Genomic DNA, 21,265 nt, shown 5'->3' on the forward strand with positions numbered 1-21,265 from the left:
CACCCAGACTGAAAGTAAAGGGATGGGAAAAGATATTTCATGGAAATGGAACGAAAAAAGAAAAGTTAGGGTGGCAATACTTAACGCCAGATAAAATAGACTTTAAAACAAAGGCTATAACAAGAGACAAAGAAGGACCCAGCAATCTCACTTCTGGGTATTTATCTGAAGAGACCCAAAACAGGACTTCGAAAGGACACGTGCCTCCATTTGTTCATTTATGACAGCCAAGATATAGGGGTGTTGTGGGTGTCCAACAGAGGAATGGATAAGGAAGAGGTGGTGCATATAGACAATGGAACATTACTCAGTCGTAAAAAAGAATGAAATCATGCTATCTACCACGACACGATAGACTTGGAGGGTGTTGTGCTGAGCGAAATACGTCAGAGAAAGACAAATGCCGTGCGATTTTACTTACATGTGGAATCTAAAGAACAAAACAAACAAAACAGAAACAAACTCATCGACACAGAGAACATTTCGATGGTTGCCAGATGGGAGGGTATTGTCGGGGGGAGGCAATTGGTGAAAACAGGGCAAGAAATCAGGAAGTAAGATTGTTACAAAATAGTCATGGGGATGTAAAGAATAGCATAAGAATATAGTCAATAATATTGTAATAACTATGTATGGTGTCAGGTGGGTACTAGATTGATTGGGGTGATCACTTTGTAAGTTATATAACTAATCACTATGTTGTACGCCTGAAACTGATATAATATTATATGCCAAGTGTAATTGAAAAAATAATTATTACTTTTAAAAAACTCAATCAAACAAAAAAAAAATGTGAGTTTCTGAATTTGCTGAGCAGAGGGTCAGACTCTGGAATACGGAGATGCCCCCAAGTCACACCATTCACTCCAGGATGCAGGGTCCACATGGCCTGGCGAACCCCTCCACTCGGAGCTGCACGCCCATTGGTTACAGAGGTTGCCATGGATGCTGGGCCCGCCCCCAGAGTAACAGGAAATAGGTCAAATGTTCCCTAAATCCCACCTCTCAGTTCTAAACCTCTCCTTTCTCTTTATTTTTTCTTTTCATTATGTGTGCATTTTTAAGTCACATAAGACAGGATGGGGCTGAGTACAACACAGTAAACAGTCTCAATGGTATATATAATAAGGCAGGGCAGGGCAAACAGACCCAGCTGACGCTCATGCTCCCCGACCCACATCCCCAAATTTCCTTCCTTAGAGGCAAGCTTTCTGGACAGTTTCTTGTGGCCAGAGATATCCCAAGTGTGGATATTTTTAAATCCTCTCTACCCCTTGACACCATTTTTTAAAAATAAATGGGAACATAGTATGCATACAGTTGGATGAATCTTTTGTTTGTTTGTTTGTCACTTCCTATATGTCTTGGAGAATGTTAACACCTGTGGAATATTTCATTGTATGGACAAATGATTATGTATTTCACCAGGCCCCTACTGATGAGAGGCGAGCTTGTGTCTAGTCTTTTGCCACAGTAACAGGTAGTCAAGAAAATGATGGGATTCATATGTATTTTTGTGCCCTTATGCAATTATATTTATAGAGTGACATTCTAGAAGTAGAAATTAGAGCTCACAGTTTGTTGATTTTAAGTGTATGTGCGTGTGCGTGCGCGCGTGTATGTGTGTGTGTAACTGAATTATCCTCCCAACTGCAGGTCACCAAATCTCTCTCTTTTTACCAGTTTGATAGGTAGAAAGCTAAGCCTCCTTGTAATTTTGTTTCGCTTGCGTTTTCCTATTCGTGAGATTGAACATCTTTTCACATGTTTAAGAGCCAGCCGTGTTTCTCTTTCCGTGAACTGTTCGTTCATGTTTAGTGTTCACTGTCCCCTCCCCGCCACCTCTAATATGTTGATGTTTGATTATATAATGTCTCCTTTTTCAAAATTGAGATATAATTCACATACCATAAAATTTACCTTTTAAAATGTACAATTCAGAGCTTTGACGTATATTCATTCACGAGGTGGTCCAATAATTCCCAATTATGACGATGGTCTCTCTTCTCGGAGCCTCAGTCTCCCCACCCGTAGAAGCAGAGTGATGGCGGTGCCCATAATACCTAAACGAAATGCTTCCTGCTACATACAGCACTTACGTAATGCTTAGCGCGTGGGAAGCACACAATGAGTATCAGGCATTGTCTGTACGGTGACACCGAGTGAAAATTTTAGCTTTGGCACATGACAGAAAACAAAAGATAATCCTTCCTCAGAAGTTCCGGATATTGTAATACAAACTCTGTGTGTGTGTTTTAACATATCATTAGAATTCTGACGAAGCGGCTTGCTTTGACTAATACTTGGTGCTTGGAAAATGGTAAGCATTCCTGAAACTTCCCTGGCCTAGATTCTTAGCTTCCTGAAGATAAATTCATTCATATCGTGACTATTTTTAAAGTCTTTCCAGAGCACTCGAGTTTGTGGGTTAAACCTCTGGAATAGTCCCCCATCTTAGGACTGATATTTAGAAATATAAAACAGTAATTGTAGTAATAATATAAATATTACAAAACAACTAATGTTTACTCAATACCACTTGCCAGCTGCTGTGTTAAACACCTTATAGGAAAAATATCACTTAATCCTCACAATCGCCCTTTGAAGAAAGGACCGTTATTTTCTTGCCCATTTTATCATCAGACTGAGGCGCACAGACGTGAAGAAACCTGACCGGTCACTCACTTAATAAATGAGGAGTTAGAGGTAAACCTAGGTCTTTCTGATCCACTAAGGGTTTTTTCTTTTTTTCTTTTTTTTCTCTTTCTTTCTTTTATTTATCAATTACACTGAGATGCCACTGGAAATAAGTTCTCAATCACATGTCTAGATAAAATGACTTTCTTAAAAAAGAAAAGCACACACTCAATATGAAATGTGTTTTCTGTACTCAAAATGTTCAGCTCCCCTCACTCTTTGGGAACTGCCATCTGTATTCTTACTCGATTTCTTTTTATCTTCCTTAAACTCTTACACATTTTTTTTTTTCATGGAAAGTAAAACTCTTTGAATATGTCATCTGTTTGTCTGCTTTATGAGAAAACATTTTATTGAAACCAGATTCAAGACAAGCTTCTTCCAAGAGTTTTTATAGGAACTGAAAGCTTAGTTCTGGTCATCTAGAAGGAACTTTTTAGTCTTTTCAAAACAACATGAGGAAAGCGTGTAAACTATCCCCATCTTTGCAAGAGTACAAAATCTATAATCGGTTTCTTTCCCACTCATTCAGACTAGACTTGTGTATGTGTGTGTGTGTGTGTGTGTGTGTGTGTGTTACTGTTTTAGAACATATTTTATTTGTTTTTAATGTTTATCTAAGTCCTCAACTATAATCTCTTTTCCCCAAGTAGATTTTTTTCCTTCTCTTTTAATGAAAAGATAAAGCCTTCGTGGGTGATTTTTTCTGTCCAGCTCCTTCCAACTCACTTCCTCCCATTTCATTCTCTTTACCTTCCTTCCTCAAATATCAAACGCCTACCAGAAGAGCCTGGAGACAACCTCCCAAGGAGAGGAGGGGTTGTTACTAATTGACAGGTGAAAAAGGCATCGATCCAGTCCCTGAAATTCTCTCCAAGTCGCTGAGTGTGCACTTAATTTAAACTGGCATAAGTGAAATAAATTGGAAATGTTGTGGGCTTCAGGCACAGCTTGATCCAGGTGTCCAAACACTACCATCAGGTATCTGCTCACTAGATGTCTCGGCTCTGCTTTCCTCTGTGTTGGTTCCCAGGCAAGCACTCCCAGACGTGATGGCGAAGGCCACCACCTCCAGACATGCCCCCTACTGGCTCGCGAACCCAAACACAGGGAGTACAACTCGGTCCTAACAGAGTCAGCGAAAGTCACAGGATTTCTTTTTATTAGTCTTGCTTCGGTCGTGTGCCCAGCTGGGAGGTGAGCAAGGGCAATAGAAGCTCCAGGTGATGGAGTGATGGACTTGGGTATGCACTCACCCAGGTTTGGGGGGGCAGAGTTTCGCTGTCACGGAATGCCCCATCTAAGAAGTCCTAGTTCGTCCAAGTTACCAAAAGCACTTCACCCATTCTCCAATACCAAGAACTGTGGTTTGCATCTGTCGTAACCTCTCCATGTAATGAAGTCCAATCTAGCTACGAGGATGTAAGGGATTTATCCTTTCTTAAAGCAATATGGTGGCACTTTTTGAAAAGTATGTCCACGGGAAGATTTTTGTCAAAGGTGTTTCCTGTGGCCGTACCTCTCTCAGTAACCACTGCTCCTTTGGTTTCCAGCCAGAAAGTAAAGAAAAGAGGAAAAAGTCTGAAAAAGATCGATCGGTGCTCTTGGCATTTCGAAAAGCTCTTCCCTGGTTCGACTCTTAGTCTCTCCCTTTTCGTCAACTGCGTCCTCTTCGCGCGGCCTGGGGCACACACGCAGTTCCTTCGTACTCGCTCAGACACTTCAGTTGTTCACGTGGCACCCCGACACGTCCGTCCACCCCATCGCTTCCTTATTCTCAGGCTCTCCCTCCTTCCTTTCCTACCCAAGCATAATATTTACTGCGATTGAGAATTCCTGGAACACAGAAAAAAGCTTCAGAAGAACTAGGCGATGCAGCTAATGTTTTGCAGGGCGATTTCCTTGTGGTCCGAGTTTCTGTGTGTCCCGTACGGTCAGTCTCTGCCCCTCAGCACGTGATGGGGAGCAATCAGCTCTCTCTCCCTTCCCGTTTGTTTGTTTGTTTGTATGTTTCTGACTCTAGACCCCGGGAGATACTCGAGTCTGGCAGAAACGATGGTTAATGGATGTGGCGAGTGTGTGTTTTTCTCATGACTAATATCAGCAGACCGAAAGAGTCTTCCCTTTCTCTTTCTGTCTTCCTGCAAACAGATATTTAGAAGTAGCTGTCTACCACTGTGTAAAGCAGGATGTGATATTGACAAAGGCATAGCGGAGAAACCTTAAAAATGATCACGGTATCTCTCAATTATTAATCACCTACCGTGGAAAGGTGGTACGCCAGATGCTCGGCAGGACCGTTCTGCACACAAAGCAACGCCCCTGCACGGAGCTGCCGTTATTCCCGTTTTACGTACGAAGAAATTCAGAGACTCTTAGTGACTTGCGCAAGGTCACACAGCTTATCCCTAGAAAATCTTGATCTTTAACTGTGATTCCAACATTAGTGGAATATCTTTTTTTTTTTTTTCCCTGAATCTCGTACCACTTTATAAAGGGGACCTAGAAAAGAAGGCAATTGAATGAGGTCGGTGCAGAGGTCAAGGCGAAACAAGGCGGGTGCTAGGGGCAGCGCCCACCCACAGCTCAGTCTCGGCCAGCTAAGCTCTGCTTCTGGCCCTAATCTGCGTTCTTGTGTGGGTATCTGCTTTTCAGCCTTCAAAAGGGAGACTTTCTGAGTATTTTTTTAAATTTAATTTAATTTATTTTTTTTTAGGCAAGGCAACCCTTGGTTGACCTCACAGATTACTAGGAGCTTGTCAGCTTACGATCCTTTATTTTTTTATTTTTTACGCCTACAGCACATGGTCTTCCTAGGCGGTCTCCCATCCAAGTACTAACCAGGCCCGACCCTGCTGAGCTTCGAGATCAGACAGGATCGGGCTCGTTCAGGGTGGCGTGGCCGCAGACTCTGAGTGTCACTTTTTAAAGTCTTTCAGTGTTCTCAACACATCAGCGACCACACCAGGCTGTGCCCCGTACCTCCTGGGCAGCTGTGGGAAGTCCCCAACCTGTCTGGCTGCCAGTTTCCTCGCTCGTGACTAATGACAGTTGCTAACGTTCATGACATTCGCTGAGCACCGACTACATTCAGACACTGTTTATGCGTCCTAGGAATATTAACTCACGTAATCGTAACAGAATGAGGTAGTTGGTTCTACAGTTTGCCTCATTTTACCAGACAAGTGGAGCACAGAAAAAATAAGTAACTTGCATTCCAACAGACATTCTGACTCAGTGGTTCTCAAATACGAGTGATTTTTGCACACAGCCTCCCCCTCCACCTCTCAAGGGGCAGGTGGCAATGTCCGGAGACATATTTGGTTGCCAGAACTCGGGGTTGCTACCGGTGTGTGCTTTCCAGTAACTGGCCTTCCCTTCCCCTCTCTCAAGAAGAGCAGGGTCAGGGGACAGGGAGGGGACCAACTTGTGCCCTGCAGGGTGACTGGAGCGCGGCCGAGCGCCAGTCTGCATCACGGCCTTTGTATATAAAGCATTCGGAGTCCATTATCCGTCCTCGAGTTTCCTGGCGCGGTTGAATAACTGCTGTTTGTGTTTGTGTTTACAGTCGATTTGGGAATGAGTGTCAAGGAGGATAATGTGGCCGCTTCTTCCCTCAAGACAGTGGAGACGAGCCCTGTGACAAATGCCAACGGAAAGGATCTTGGGAAAGAGGCCAAACCCGAGGCACCAGCTGCTAAATCCCGTTTTTTCTTGACACTCTCTCGGCCTGTACCAGGGCGTACCGAAGACTCAGCCACGGATTCATCCGCTGGATCAGTGAAGCTTGGTGTCACCTCCAGTAACGCTCCAGGGAACAAAGAACCGAGTGACAGTATGGCCCTTCCGGCAGCAGCTGCACCAGGGCACAACCCAGATAAAACCCCGGGCCAGACCCCGGCCCAACACGAAGGCTTCTCTGCCACTTGGGGACCAGCACTTCTGCCCCCTGAATCAGCGGGAGCAGCCCCCTCCAAGCCTAAGGACTCCAGCTTTTTCGACAAACTCTTCAAACTGGACAAGGGACAGGAAGAGGCGCCCGTCGACAGCCAGCAGGAAGCCAACGGCGTGGAGCATCAGCGCCAGGCTGACGAGATTCCCGGGTCGCCGAGGCCGTCTGATGATGTCCCTGCGGAGGGGGTAAGTGCCGGAAAAAGCGCAGTCCGTGTCGTGCTTCAGGCCAGCTCAGGGGGACCCGGCCACGGTAAGACGATGGCACGCATCTCGCTCTGCGATCACGGGGACCCTGACAAGCTAGCAGGCCCTCGACCCCTCTAGAACAAATGGTGCGCTGTAGCATAGTGTCTCCCCGCATTGGTGGGGCTGGAAGCATCTGGCTGCAGAGCAGTAACAGCTGTGGCGTCTGTTTTGCGTGAAAGGCGAGAGGAGGCGAGTTAACATGTAGATGAATCTGTCCTGCCGTTTATCAAAGGTGAAGCTGGACAGGTTGCCTCTGTGATCAGTGGCGTCTGGAGAGAAAGGCATTAGCAGAATGAAAATGGGTCCTGAAAGACTTCGGGACCCCGCCTGGCCTCGGGAGTTTGTTTCGCATACGGTGTGCGTTTCCAGGCTTTCTTTGGACTCCATTTCATGCCTTACCTTTAATAGCCTGAATTGATCTTTAACTATCTTTTGCACTGACGTGTGGGTTTAAATAAAGACCTTCTATAGCTCTGAGCAGACTCTTTGAATGCACTAATTACTTTCCAACAACCTAGAGTAATACCTTTGTAAGACCTAGATATATTTTATAGAGGTTGCCAGAATCAGTTGCTGCCCAAAAAAAAAAAAAAAATAGGCAAGTTCTTTTGATCTTAACAAGAGCATTTTCTTTTAACCTTGAAAGAGTGTGTTTGTATTCGAGGCAAAGAATAGAGCTCCTTGAATGAAGAAGGATATAAAAGTTAATACATTGTATTTTAAGGCCCTCATTTCCTTAGTTAATGGACTTTTAAATAAAAATATTTTTTTCAAAATTTGAGGATAAAATCGAGAGTCTCTAGTTGCGGTTAGAACCAGGAAAAAATTAGATAGCCCAGTCTTTTATTATATAGTTGTGTATCATGGCTGTCAATATATTTACCTTAATAACAACTAACTATCCTACAAAGTTGCTAATGACGACACTGACTGTCATTTACTGAGCTTTTACAACCTGCCTGGCTCTGTTCGAAATACTGCACATCCACTGTTTTCCCTAAAGAAAATGACTATCCCATTAATCTCTGGTTTTAATGCATCCAGGGTGGTGTCAAGAATTATATGGTAAATACTAGACGCCAGCTAAAAATTCTGGACAGTTAAAATTGGCTCATGTGTTTAGGCTCTTACCATCAGGATTCTGGCTGTTTTTGTAAGCGTTGACTCCAAGAACTGATTTTCAAATTTTCTTTCCAAAGTTTCAAAAATCTGCCCTTCGAACACCCACTTCTCCGAAGGAACCAGTTCAGGAGCCAGTTGAATGGCTTTCTGTATAATTCAAAGTCTTCAAAGGCATCCAGGCATCAAGTCTTTACTGAGTGTGGCACTGCCAGCCATAGGTAAGGCGAGGCCACCGTGGCGGGCAGCACAGAGCACCCCCATCCTCAGGGAGTTTGCGCTCCCGCAGAGGAGAGGTGCAAAACCCCACAATCATTATGCCAGGTGCCAGGTGTTCTGCTGAGGGAGACCAAGGGCTGGAGAGGGTCCCCGGGCCCGGGAGAATTAGCCTGGCTGGCCCAGGGAACGGTCCATCAGTGCCTAAACCTGGAGCAGAAAGTCGCTTGTCTTGGGGCTATAAAATGGTCATTGATATTTATGGATATTTGCGAAACTATGTACCACTTTACTCTGAGTGGAGAAACTCTGGTTGAGTCCTCATTATGGGTCATGGGCTCCTAAGGCTATTCTGAGGTTGTGACTTATTGAATAGTCGCAAGTTTTATTTACACAGGTAGCCAAAGCCCACCCATTGCCTGAGTCAGGGAGGGATCGAGTTATTTGCGTGAAGAGGATGAAGGACCGCCGTTTGCCCATCTTTGGATAGGTGTCTAGTGACTCATCCAAATCTCCACCTTAATTAAGAAAACCAGTTCAGCGTCCGATAACCATGTATTTAACAGGTATTTAACCATGAAACCCCGAAACGCTCAGTCTGATCCTATTTTAAGACAAGTGTAGAAAAATTTAAGTTGTGTTTTATCAACTTAGCTTTTTTTTTTTTTTTTTTTTTATGGAAGACTCTTAGGGAGAGCCCCTCAATTTCAGTGGAATGAGTTTCAAAATGAGATTGGGGTCAGTCAGATGAGGACTTATACGGGGAAACCGACAGTTATCTCACAGAGTCAAGCCCGTGGGCGATGTTTTCGTCACAGGACCCTCTCAGAAGACCCCAAACCGTGACTCGTCGTCCTTCCTAAGTTGGCTTCCTTGGGATTCCCTGTCGAAATTGGCACCTGCCCCTGTTCCAAGACCAGTTTCTGTTTTCCGTTGGCGGCGTCGTTGGAACTTGAAATGCCGAGTCTCCACTCGGCAATATCTATGTGTCGCACACGAACAAGTTATAAAATAGCCGTGCGTGTCCCCTCTCATCTGTGAATTTGTGGATATTCGAATACATATGTCTACGAAGATTATTGACAAAAAAAAAAAATGGCCAAATACATATGTCTATGAAGATTATTTACAAAAAAAAAAAAAAGAAAAAGAAAATGGCCTTCTGATTGTTAACGTTTCTCATCTGATTTCTGGCTACACAGCTCTGTAATTGGGGCAAAATATAAATATATATATATATATGTATGTATGTTAATTGTTCTATTAGTGTAATGGGACAATCCAGCCCTCAGAACGTAACAGGAATAAAACTTCCCGATCCCCGATCCATGGCCTTGCTGGTGAGAGTGGCGCATTATGCATAAATGGCCCCCAAAGTCTCGATTCGGAATTCTTAGGGTCAATGGTGCCTCGGGCTCAGCGGTGGCAGCTGCCCTTCTTGCCATCCACGCAAGCGCTTCCCCCCGGTTTCTCAGCGGGCTCCCGACTGGATTGGAATTCCAGCCACAAACCCACCGAGCTGTGAATTGGGAGAGAGATGCCACCATTTCATTCTGGGGGGGGAAACACACAAATCTTCTGTGTTTTCGGAACGACAATCTTATTTTTGTGCCTTATAAAACTGCATTCAGAGCATAGCATAATTAAAACAAGGCCAGAATTCACGAACAAATGAAGCCTTTACTACGTAGGCCAAAGAAAAGATAAATTATATGCCTGAAAGGTTTCACTGAGCTGTGTGATTCACACAAACCAACGCGTTGGCAAGGATAAGATTTTTTTTTTTTTTTTTAATTTTTCTCTTCTCTCAACAACTGAACCAGAGCTATAAGATATGCATTAAAGGTTCATCGGGGGGAAAAAAATGAGTCACATAATGAAAATTTGACCTTTACTGGTAAACAAAAAAACAAAACAAAACAAAACACGAGATTTCTGCCGTCAACCAGTACCTCAGAATTGTCTTTGTGTGGGGAAGACGAGGTGTGTAAAGAGTTGCTGGCATGGATTCGTGAGATCTAAACAGGAACGTTCCTTTTCTTTTAAAAGTTTAATTAAATTCTGCAATCGTGCAAGCCATTTAAAATATAAATCACGGTCTCAGTCCTTTAAAGATCACGTAGTTTAGTAAGAGACTTCACTTTTAAAAGGAAGGTTATGATAAGTGGGTTGATCTGCGAATTCCTTCAGGCTTCAGATATCAAGAAAAATAGTCAGCGTTTTTCACTTTCTCCTCCTCTCTGCTCTCCCGAGCGCGCTCCATTCAGCCCTTTGTCCTACACAAAAGCTGCTCTTGTCAAAGTTGCTAGGACGTCGTACCTCCCCCCACCCCTCGCCGCAGCTGCCAGGTCAGATATGACCGGGTCCTTATCCTCTTGGACTTGCCGGTCACATTGGACACAGTGGACCGTCCCCTTCCTTGTTGATGCATCCTCCTCACTTGGTCCCCAGGCCCTTCCGCCTTCATCCTGTTTGCCGGATCTTACCCTCTAAATGCTAGGGATCCCCAGAGTTTAGTTCTCGGACGTCTTCTCTCACCGTCCTTACTTCCTTGGAAAGCTTCTCCGGTCCCAAGGGTTGAAATAGAGCCACCTGCTGACAAGTCACAAGTTTATATCTCTAACCTAGATCAACCCCTGAAGTCCAGACTTAAACATGGGGCTGCCTCTTGCATACATCTACTGGAACAATGCGCCTCGCCATTTGAATGCCCACGGAGCATCTCCGCCTCAGTTATGTCCAAAGCTGAGCTCTTTTATTCACACCTAACAACAACAACAGCAACAAACACCTGCCTGTTTAGGGCGCAGGTTGCCTCATCTCAGAGCAACCACTGCCGTTTAGTGGTAGAATTGGAATCGAAGAATCGAGATCTTCAGAGGCCTTTTCTACATCATATAAGGTAGTCGGTTAAAACATAAGCAGTACCGTCAAGTAGCCTAGGTTTCAACTCTGCCTCTCTCAGTTACTGGCTGTGTGACCTTGTGCAATTTGCTTAACCTCTCTGGGCCTCAGTGTATTCATCTGAAAAATGGGGCTAATAATAGCAATAAGCACATTTACACATTATTCACGCTTGTGAAAATTGAATAAGATATGCCAAGTAAAGTTTGTAACAGAGAGATTGCACTTTGAGAAAAAAACAATGAGCTATTATTAGTATCATGGTTTTTTCCCTGTCTATAGCCACATTTTAGTCTTTTGTTTTTTCCCTTCAAGAGTCATCAACCAAAACTCATAGAGATAGAACAACTGAATCTAATTTAAAAGCTACATAACCAAAAGCATAAGTCCTAATTTGGGTTAAAAAAAAAAAAAGTATCGAGTTATAAAATAATTTTAGAAGCTATTGCATTTAAACGCCCTTGCATACCCACAAGCCCTAGTTTCTTAGTCTGACTTTTAATGGTCTCTACAAACTTCCCTCTATTTTTCCAACTGTATTTTCCACTACTCTCTTAAATTTCTCTGGTCAAAATGGCTGATATACGACCTGCGCAGATGCTGTTCGCTTCCCAGGATTTCCTCTGCCTGTATCTCTTTCTCTCTGTGTTTATTAAAAATTTACCTCACTTTCGAGGGCCAAGTTCATGAAGCTGACCAGGTGTCCTCGCTTCTGGTGGTTTCCGATGACACGAATCCCCCTAGTGTTTTCTGTGTGTTACACATTGAGTCAGATTCTGTGATAAAAAACACTTTGAAGAAATCATCTCATTGAAACATCAAAACGTTCAAGGGAATTCCTATACTTTTATCATTTTACAGATGACGAAGTCAAAGCTTCAGAGAAACCAAGGCACTTATTGTAAGTTTCACAGCTACGAAACAATGGTCTGTCCCCACAGCCCATACTTTACATGCTCAACGCTACGGTTTAACCAAGTATTTGAAACTTGTGCGACAAAGTTGCAACTATGCAAAATGGAGGCTGGTGATCTGACGAAGTGCTATTCAGAAATGTTAGTAGAAGATCGGCAAGGCCAAGTTAATCTCGAATTAAAAATTACAAAGAGAATCACCTAATTCCAACGTTCGAGGGCCAAGTGAATTATAATCTGTGTTTTTTAAATTTTATTTTGAATACTTTGGGGCCACAAAGCCATTACCATCTCAACCGGCAAAGACTTTGTCAGCACAAAGGGAAAATCCATCTTAAATGACGCAAGTTAAGGAGTAAGCAAAGTTTTCAGCTATACCGCTACAATTTTTATGAATCTCATGAATTTAGCACTAAAAAACGTTTGATATGAAGTGTTCGCAGCCGCAGAGGCGACATGCAAGTGTTAGCAGCCTGAGTGACTTGGGTACAAGTTCAAATTCTACCACTTACTAGCTTCATGGCAGAGTCAAATCTTAATAATTGCCCCCGCTTTTAAAATATTTATTATTCCTAGGCTGTGTAGTAAGCATTTTGCATACCGTAACTGCTCTGATTCTTATAACAGCAGAACAAGGCTGATATTTTCATTGCCATTTAACAGATGAGGAAACTAGGGCTCAGAGAAGTTCATTCATCTGCTCAAAGCCACACAGCTAAATCACCGATAGCAGCAGGATCAAGATCTATCAGTGGCCAAAACCTATTACACTCGGTCATTTCAAAACCTTGTGTTTTCATCCACAAAAGGACGATATTACCTGCCCAAGGAGCTATTATTAGAATAGAAGATGATGCAGGCCGTCGGTAGTAGTTGTACCAAATAAATATTTTCTAAATGGTCAGAAACTTAGAAATAAAGACTTAGGAAACAGATAAATGACCTTCCAGCACAATGAAGTTTGAGTAGTATATCATTTAGCGTGCCTTTGACTACAAGTAGGGGAAAAAAAACTAATCAACAGCAGCTTTGTTAATAAAGAGAACGTAGCATTTCTTGGACGTAACAAGAATTCCAGAGGTAGGACGATTTAGGTTGGTTCAGTACCTTCACAGCCCCACGTCCGTGTTGACATGGCAGGGGAGCTCGGAATTTCTTCAGTGGAAAGCAGGCTCCGCCGGCAGAGATGATGTGCCACAGATAAGAACCTGACACATTTTTTCCACCCAACTTCGTATCAGGAAGTCATTCAGTGAATGAAGCTAGCGGAGGCTGCTACAGTATAATTTATTTACATATATTCATTGCACGAGCTTTTTAACTTGACTATGACCCAAGTAAGAAATAGATGTTACATCTTGACCTGATACATATGTACGTACATAAAACAAAGAATTCACGAAATAACACTCTTCTTACAGCATGTATTGCAAGCTAATATTTTCTATTCTGTTTGATGTTTAATGCTGGTTTCGACCCACTAAATTACTTTCCAATCCAATAATAGTCACAATCCGAACTTTGAAAAACTCTATTCTAGCATAATCACCTTTTTCATATGCAGAGACAGTGCTCCTAGGGGATGTGGCAGTTTCTTATGCAGCTGGGTATTCACAATGCCTGGCACACGCTGGCATGCATGCACTGATGTTTCTCTGATGAACCTGGTAAAAATAAAGCTGGTACACATCATGCTATGACTTTCCAAAGAATGTTAGAAGGTATTATTGCAATCTCGTTACCAGCTCTGCCTAACACAACTTCAAAATAAAAAACGTCAAAACGTATGTCTAGATAAACTACATAGAATCATACTTACACATTTTATTTGGTATTTTTAAGTCAGACTTTTACATGCAGTGGCGCTAATCATGTTGGAATATCAAGCGACCTGCATTTTGCAATGAGTCTGCAGAATAAATTTCTATGTTACCCAATCCTTTGGTATTATTATCCAATCCGATCCACTCCTCCCTAGGTTACCATAACAGCCCTAATTTTATGAGAGTTTGCTAACTCACAGAGGAGTGAAGCAACTTGCATAAAATTATATGGCTAAAAAGCAACAGAGCTGGAATTCGTCACCAGGGTCCCCATGCTGAGCCACTCTGCCTGTAAGATCAAACAGAGGGAACACTCTGAACCTTTGGAGATATTTTATACTTCCCAAACTGCTGTGGAACATCTGCGCGATGAGATCAGCCTACGGACAGGGCTCCACTATCAAATGGTTTGGGAAAACACCACTCACTTTATACTGTGTCTTGAAGATTCCCAATGGACACCAGCCTGCTAAAGGTTCTGAGACGTCCGACCTACATACAGCAAGCGCGCCTGCTTCCCGGTGTTTAGCGGAATGTTTCTCAGGCGCCATTATTCAGATCACTATCAGCTGTCTAACTAGTTGGGCTTACCTGTCTCTTAAAGAACCATTCGTCCTCCTAAGAAATACCGAGGCAAGCGCGTAGGCCAAAGGCGAGCAATGGCTTCTCGTGGGACGCATCAAACCACAGATAGGTTTTATCTGACCTATGCCATGTTTTAAATATTATAATCAATGAATAATATTTTTACATTGACAATGTCAATGATATTTTAAAATCGTAAGATATAGAGACAACTCTGTATTTCAGACATTTCCGAAAAATAGGAAGTTTTGTCCTATACTCCCACGTGGAATGTGAGTGATGGGTGCTCTCGAAGACGGGGCACTCACCCCCCAGTTCGCCCAATCTCCACCCCAACATCGACTCCCGGAAGGGCACCCCTGTCAGCTGTCCTTCGTGATGACACTTGCATTGTACTTTTCCTGTGGCAGAGTTAAGAGGAAAGTCAATATTTCCATTACGGAGACTTAATTTCCTTCACAGCACTTATCAAAATTTGAAGCTACTTAGGTGGCGATCTGATTAATAAGCTGTAAATCCAGCCTGAGAGCCCATCTGTTGGCAGGTGTCGGACAAGACATAGGAGACATGAATACTTTCATTTATTCATTCGACAAACATCCAAGTGGTTTCTTTGTGCCGGGAAAGATTTTAGGTTCTAGGGTGGATGGAATGAGGTACCTCATGGGAACTTTCATTCTATAAATAATAAACAAGAAAATTAACAAACAGTTCTGGGGTATAGAAAAGGATATGCAAGAAATAAGCAGTTTTGAAATAGAAAGTGTAGATGAAACTGATCATGAAAATTGGGTAGAGAGTAAGATCATGAAGGAATTTGGTCTAATCAAAAAATTTAGGGAAAAGGATATATTTTGTTCTTTTTCCGCACAAGGCTAAACCATTCTTAGAAAGTCTGCAGCCTAATTTTGCCGGCATTCAAAACAGTTTTCTCACTGTTGAGACGTGTTTGTTAAACAAATAACAAACACATTCTAGGCTATGGTTTATTAGCTTTTGAATTTGAAGCCTTTTTTTTTTTTTAATGTTGGATAGTTTTCCTCTAATAAATGCGGAATGTCATTATCAATACACGTTGGAACTAGTCACAGACCAGAAGACTCTCCCACAAATCCCTTTGTCCTGATGTGACTAAACCTGAGAATCATTCTTTGCTCTCCGCGAATGAATTTTTCCATTTCCTATCGTACGTAGTGGCCTTGGTTTAAGAGTGTGCCAATTTGCGTGTCCTTAGGAATATCCCAAAAGTAACAACCGCTGCCAAAAAAAAAAAAAAAAAGGCAAGAAAAGAACATTTTGTTGCTTAATTCTCTACCCATGTTTCACTTGCCATTGGAAATCAAATTGACAAATTCACTTACCCCTCAAGTGGAAGTGTTGCTGAGAGAGAAAATGGAAACCCCTTATTTATAAGAAGCAAGTGCGAATTGCCTTCTTTGATAGATTCCTTCCCACCCTCCATCGATGGGAGCAATGAACAACTGGTTCATTTAATCTTATAAGTGCAACACCTCTGCATCGGTCAGTACCATAGATTGATGAGGCTCTACTGTGCAAAGGTGCTGTGTGAGACTCCTGCTGAGATGGGAGTTTGTAGCATCCTGAGATTACGTCTGCAGAGTATTGAAACAGGTGTTGATCTTACGGTTTACACCAAAGAGCATCATGCTAGATAACGGGTCCAGCCTAGCTTGACTCCATTAGGATAAGCACATAAAAGAACAATGATGACTCTTTCCTGAGAAGAGGCGCGAAAATGGGCAGGCGGAACATTTTTAGAACTGCGTCATGCGGCTCAAATTCCCCTCTGAGAAAATACGCCACAAGACAATGAAAATTTAGATTTCATGTTTCAATATGTTCACATTCTTTCGATTGCCTGCCCAAGTCTCTGATAATTTCTTAATCGACTACCTAGATCACTAGGAAGCTTGTTTCAAGCATGGCACTTGGGCAGTACACAATTTTAAAGTCCTAAAACATGCATGTTTTTGCACAATTCGACATATAGGAATTTATTGAGAAAATAAGCAAAATCGCGTAAATAAGACTTGGTGTTTTTTTTTTTTTTTTTGAATTCCAGCTTTGCAAGAGAAAAAGCTGGGAAGATCAAAAAGACCCAATAGGATGACTTTTGATACTGATTATGGTACACCTTGACACTGGCCATCAGAAGCAAAGACGACAAAGAAATAGAATCATTGACATGTGGATTGACAGTCATGATATAATATTATTCAAGAAGAGCAGGTGTTAAAATGGTATATACAGAATGATCTTTTTTGAGTAAAAGTGATACCCACCTGCCCACATGTATCCCTCCTTCTACCCAAAGGAGTACAGAAAGAAAAACTGCAAATCGTTGTCTATAGTTTCTTTCGGTAATGGGATAATGGATGCATTTTATATTTTTACTCTTTGCTCATCTATATTTTCTCTTTTTAATAAAAAAAAAAAAAGAAAGTACAGCATACCGCCTAGCTAAGTTAAAAAAAAAACTACTACAATCTAGGTTATTTCCTGCTTTGTCCACAAGGTTGTGCTACGAGGCTTGAGGCAACCTGATTTTTTTTTTTAGTAATGGCAACAGGCAGCTAGGAACAGCTTCGACAAGATGTTATTTTTTTGCTTACAATAATTCTCAACTGTGCAGTCCGGAGCGTGGGTGCCGATTCCTTGGTCCGAAATAACACGGACGTTTAAAAACACACTTATAGCTAGTGTGCAATAAGGAGCTAGAAAGAGAAATTTTGATATGCATGGGCAGTTTTGGGAGCCCTGTCGTAATTGGCATTTCTTACGCTATTGGTATTCATTCCCTGTTTTCGCCACGGGGTTGAAAGATGTGAGTGCATTTTTATCGGTTGATGTAAACTAGGCAGTAACAGTGGGGAAAGGAAAATACAAAATGAGCTACAGTGATAGACCCTCCTTAGGTGAATTTCAATTTGGTAGGAAAGCAACGTTTAAAAAATAAAAAAAAATTCCAATTTGTTTAGGAAATTTTCAAGTTCCACAAAATGTTTTTTGTAGACTTTGGTTTTAGAGTTCCTTCCTGCTTATTTATTAATTCGCTTTCCCTTCGAGGTAAACTGAAGGGAATTCTATCTTCGAGAATTAACCAAATGCCATTTTTCTTCCCAAATTTGACAATGGCTCTATGCAGAGGATGACGCTTCCGGAAGGAGAAAGTAAACACTTAATGATTGTCTGGAGACCACTGTTGCCTGGCAAATGATGCCCGTATGCTGTTGGGGCACCCAAGTAGGACAGGAAACAGCCTTCCTCTTTATTTCAGGCAGCATGTGGCTCAAATTTCTAACAGATGGAAAGGAGCAGAGTAATGGGTTTTCGTACCGTTCAATGTTTTTCAGACAAATTTTCCCGTGTTCAGCTGTACACTAGGCACTGATTCTCGGTGCAAAGATTCAAAATGAAACCAGTGATGTATGATCCGTGGGTACTCTAGATGATGTGACGTGCATCACAAATCATTCCAGACAAGGCTTTGTTAGCCTCGATCGTCCTGCCTTAACTTACATTTTCACTTTGACAATGTAGACTTTGCTTAAAGGGAGCTGGAATCCAGTTTGTCATTGAAGGAAGGTGCCAGAAGTCCCATATGGGTTTCATTGTAGACAATCAAATTATGCTAAGGTGGCATTATTTTTCATCATGACAAATTGTGATGACTAGTGCTCTTGTCTGTTTGCCCTTTGAAGCTAATAGAAAGGGAAAAATACAGGCTGCTTCTGCACGGATGAAAAACAACCTGACACCGTGAACACCTGTTTGCTTAAAAGAAGTTTCCTGGAGAATGTCTGTGTGTCTGTCTAAAATTTCTGCTTGCCGAGAATGATCTGGAGGCCTGATGAGAACAGCGAAAATGTAAAATGGCTTCCTTGTCTCCTGTCGTCTCCCCTGATAGATCATTGCCGTTGGCATTTTTAAATATATCCTTCTAGGGTTTCTTTGGGCATTCGAAATCAAATACAAGTATAAGTTCTTCTCTCTCTTTTTTTTTTTTTTACATGAAAATGATATAACATACACTCTGCTCTATTCTGTACTTTTTGGTCAGTGAACACTGCTTTTCATATCTGTATAGCTTCCTCATCTGTAACACTTGTGTAGTCTCCCACTGAACGGATGTACCATAATTTATTTACCCACACCCTATTAATGACATTTGGCTGGCTTCCAGATATTTGGTATCGCCTCATTTCAGTGAATAACCTCATGTATTTGTGATTTCGCACATGTGTGGATTGAGGTTTGGCATTAACTCTTAGACGTGAAATTACTGCGTAAAAGAATATATTCTTTTTTAAATGTTGGTAGATAATGCCAAAATTTCCGCGCTCTGTCAAAACTGAATTAATTTACACTCCGATCAGCAATGTCTGAGAGAGTGCCTGCTTCTTACCCTAGCCTCCCAACCAAATTTTCTTCAACGTTTGGATTTCTTCACTTTCAATCTGTCTTTTCACAACTTCTGCATTTTGAGTCAAAGTTACAAAAAAACCTCTCAATCCAAAATTATCAAATGTTGTTCTGTGTTTTCTTCTAGTATTCTTATCTATAAGGTTGAATTATGACAAGTTAATTTTTTTCCAGATAGTAACCCTGTTGTCCTACATCTTTTATGAAAAATTTCTTCTTCACTTTGATAGATCTGAGGCATTATCTTTATCACACACTAAATTTCCATATGTCTTTGTGTAAAATGCGTCATATGAAGATGGCGACAAAAATGGACTCTCTCTCTTTCTCTCTCTTTAGAGAGTCTACACACATACACACACCAGGGAACAAGAAAAGAGAGACAAGGGAAATTTAAAGAAGAAAATCTTTGGCGAGAAGATAATATTTGAGTAAACACCTGAAAAAAAAGGAAGATGATCAAGACAATGCAACACGGTGCTTCAAAAAAGCTTCTTTCCTCTGAAATCATTGGGGCCTGGGGTCAAATCCAAGCTCCACTCTATGACCATAAAGCAAGTTATTTATTCCTTTCACACATCAATTTATTCGTCAGTAAAAATTAGATCTTTTTAACCAGCTTAGCATTGAGCCTGACACATAAAGCTTAGTCATTTTTATTATTACCATGGTTATTTTTCCTTCTCATGACACATTCTCCAAAGAATTCATTTCATGGCTGTGAAATAGTCCATCATGCGGTCATAGATAAATGTTCCATGTTAATACCACATGCTGCTTTATTTATCTATTCCAGACTTTTTAATAATTATTCATTCTTACTCTTCCAGCACCACCCTATAATGCTTTTTTAGAACTTTTTAATCTTATAATTATTGTACATTCGCATAGTTGGCATTTGCTGAGAAGAGCAGTTATTGTCTGAAAGTTTCATATTGCCAGACTGGCTCTTTTTGGGTCCCTTGGTTGGGAAAACGGGCTTCATGAGAAGTTTGTTTTTTTTTTTTCCCCCCCGGCACCTGTTGGTATTTTCGGGTTGCCGGCCTTTTTAGCTCCAAGTCTAGGACATGTGTGATGAAAAAGAAAAGCCAGGAACTTTACCACCGTGTTTTCCTCTGGGCCCCCAGCTGGTCCGCCTCCTCCTCTCCTCCTTGCAGAGTCTTCTGCGTTTGCTTCCTACAGGATGTTGGGGATTTTCCATTGCGCTTAGTGAAGGAATAAAGAAGAGTATGTCTTTTCCATCTTCCTGGAAGTGGACATCTTATGTTGTAGTTGTTGTTTTTTAAAGCCAATCTAAGGACAAAAATGTATTTCCAGGAAAGGGTTCAAGTCCAAGCTGTGGATTTCAATTTGAAAAAAAATAATAAAACTCTCACTCAGACCACCTGCTTGCACGGGGCCAGCAGGTCTCATCATCCCTCATCAGCTGTCCAGGTCTTGAGACATTGCCACCTCTGCGAGATCGTGGAAGTGGAGGGCCCATCTTCACGTGGCTGGGCAAGGTGCCGCAGGGCAGAGGGGGAGGCTGGAGTCTGTCAGACCGTGTCTCCCCCAGTGAGAGTGCTCACCCCGGGCGAAGAAGGCCGCCTGGCCGGTTCGCTTTCCCCATCTACGTGGCCACGTGACGTTCTAGCAGCTCGTTTCCTTGTCAGTTGACGTCACCGTATTCCGTGTCATTCCCAGGAACTTCGATCAACGTGCTCTGTGTGTTTAGCCCCGGGATCTCAGAGGAGAGTCAGTGCCTCTCGCTCCCGTTAGGAAACACCCAGTCTGGGCACAGGGGGGCGTAGACGCAGACCCTTCCAGCCACTGCGGTGAGCGCTGGGGCTCCAGCCCACAGCCTGTGAGAGCAGACTGGCTCAGAGCAGCGGACGCAGCGTAGGGCTCAGGGGGCCCCCCAGAATAGATGCTGCCCTGCACCCCACTCCCACACACAGTCTTAGAGGACTTGGCCCACCGTCTGAAGCAGCAGCACCCTGGTCACCCTGTTTCGTTCCCTCATCTTCAGTGTCTCCCTTGCAGCCTTCACCGCCTGGGTCACATGTCGCGTTTACTGGTTTATTCGTATCTGAGGGGAGTGGGCAGATCGGCTCTCTCTCCTCTGCCTGCCCCCAGAGCAAGCTCTGCGCTGCGAACCCACAGCCCCCGGAGGTGTTCCGCGTATCACCTGCCACCCCGACCACTGAACCGAACAGCTTTTCAGATCCCAAGAGGGCCTTCCTAATGAGAGCTTCCATGTTTTTGCAGGGATATTTATGACGTTATAAAATTTGCCTACTTCTTGACCCAGAAATTTCACTTCAGGGAATCTACCCCAAGGAAATATAGAGACGCATAGTGGATTAAAAATATAAGTGTGGGGTG

General features: G+C 42.6%; 1 protein-coding gene and 1 pseudogene across 5 annotated transcripts in view; one reads left to right on the forward strand and one right to left on the reverse strand.

The window, feature by feature from the left end:
• BCAS1 (brain enriched myelin associated protein 1) overlaps positions 1-21,265 on the forward strand; it is a 77,507-nt gene that overhangs the window by 17,014 nt on the left and 39,228 nt on the right. For all 5 annotated transcript variants that reach the window (XM_016120828.2, XM_016120827.2, XM_036229258.1 and 2 more), the window contains exon 4: positions 6,266-6,837. In XM_016120828.2, coding sequence (XP_015976314.2) covers positions 6,266-6,837 — 572 coding nt within the window. The remainder of the gene's footprint in view (positions 1-6,265; positions 6,838-21,265) is intronic.
• LOC118610517 lies at positions 5,490-5,607 on the reverse strand (annotated as a pseudogene).

This window comes from Rousettus aegyptiacus, unplaced genomic scaffold, assembly GCF_014176215.1.
Source record: "Rousettus aegyptiacus isolate mRouAeg1 unplaced genomic scaffold, mRouAeg1.p scaffold_m13_p_12, whole genome shotgun sequence".
Classification (NCBI taxonomy): Eukaryota; Metazoa; Chordata; class Mammalia; order Chiroptera; family Pteropodidae; genus Rousettus; species Rousettus aegyptiacus.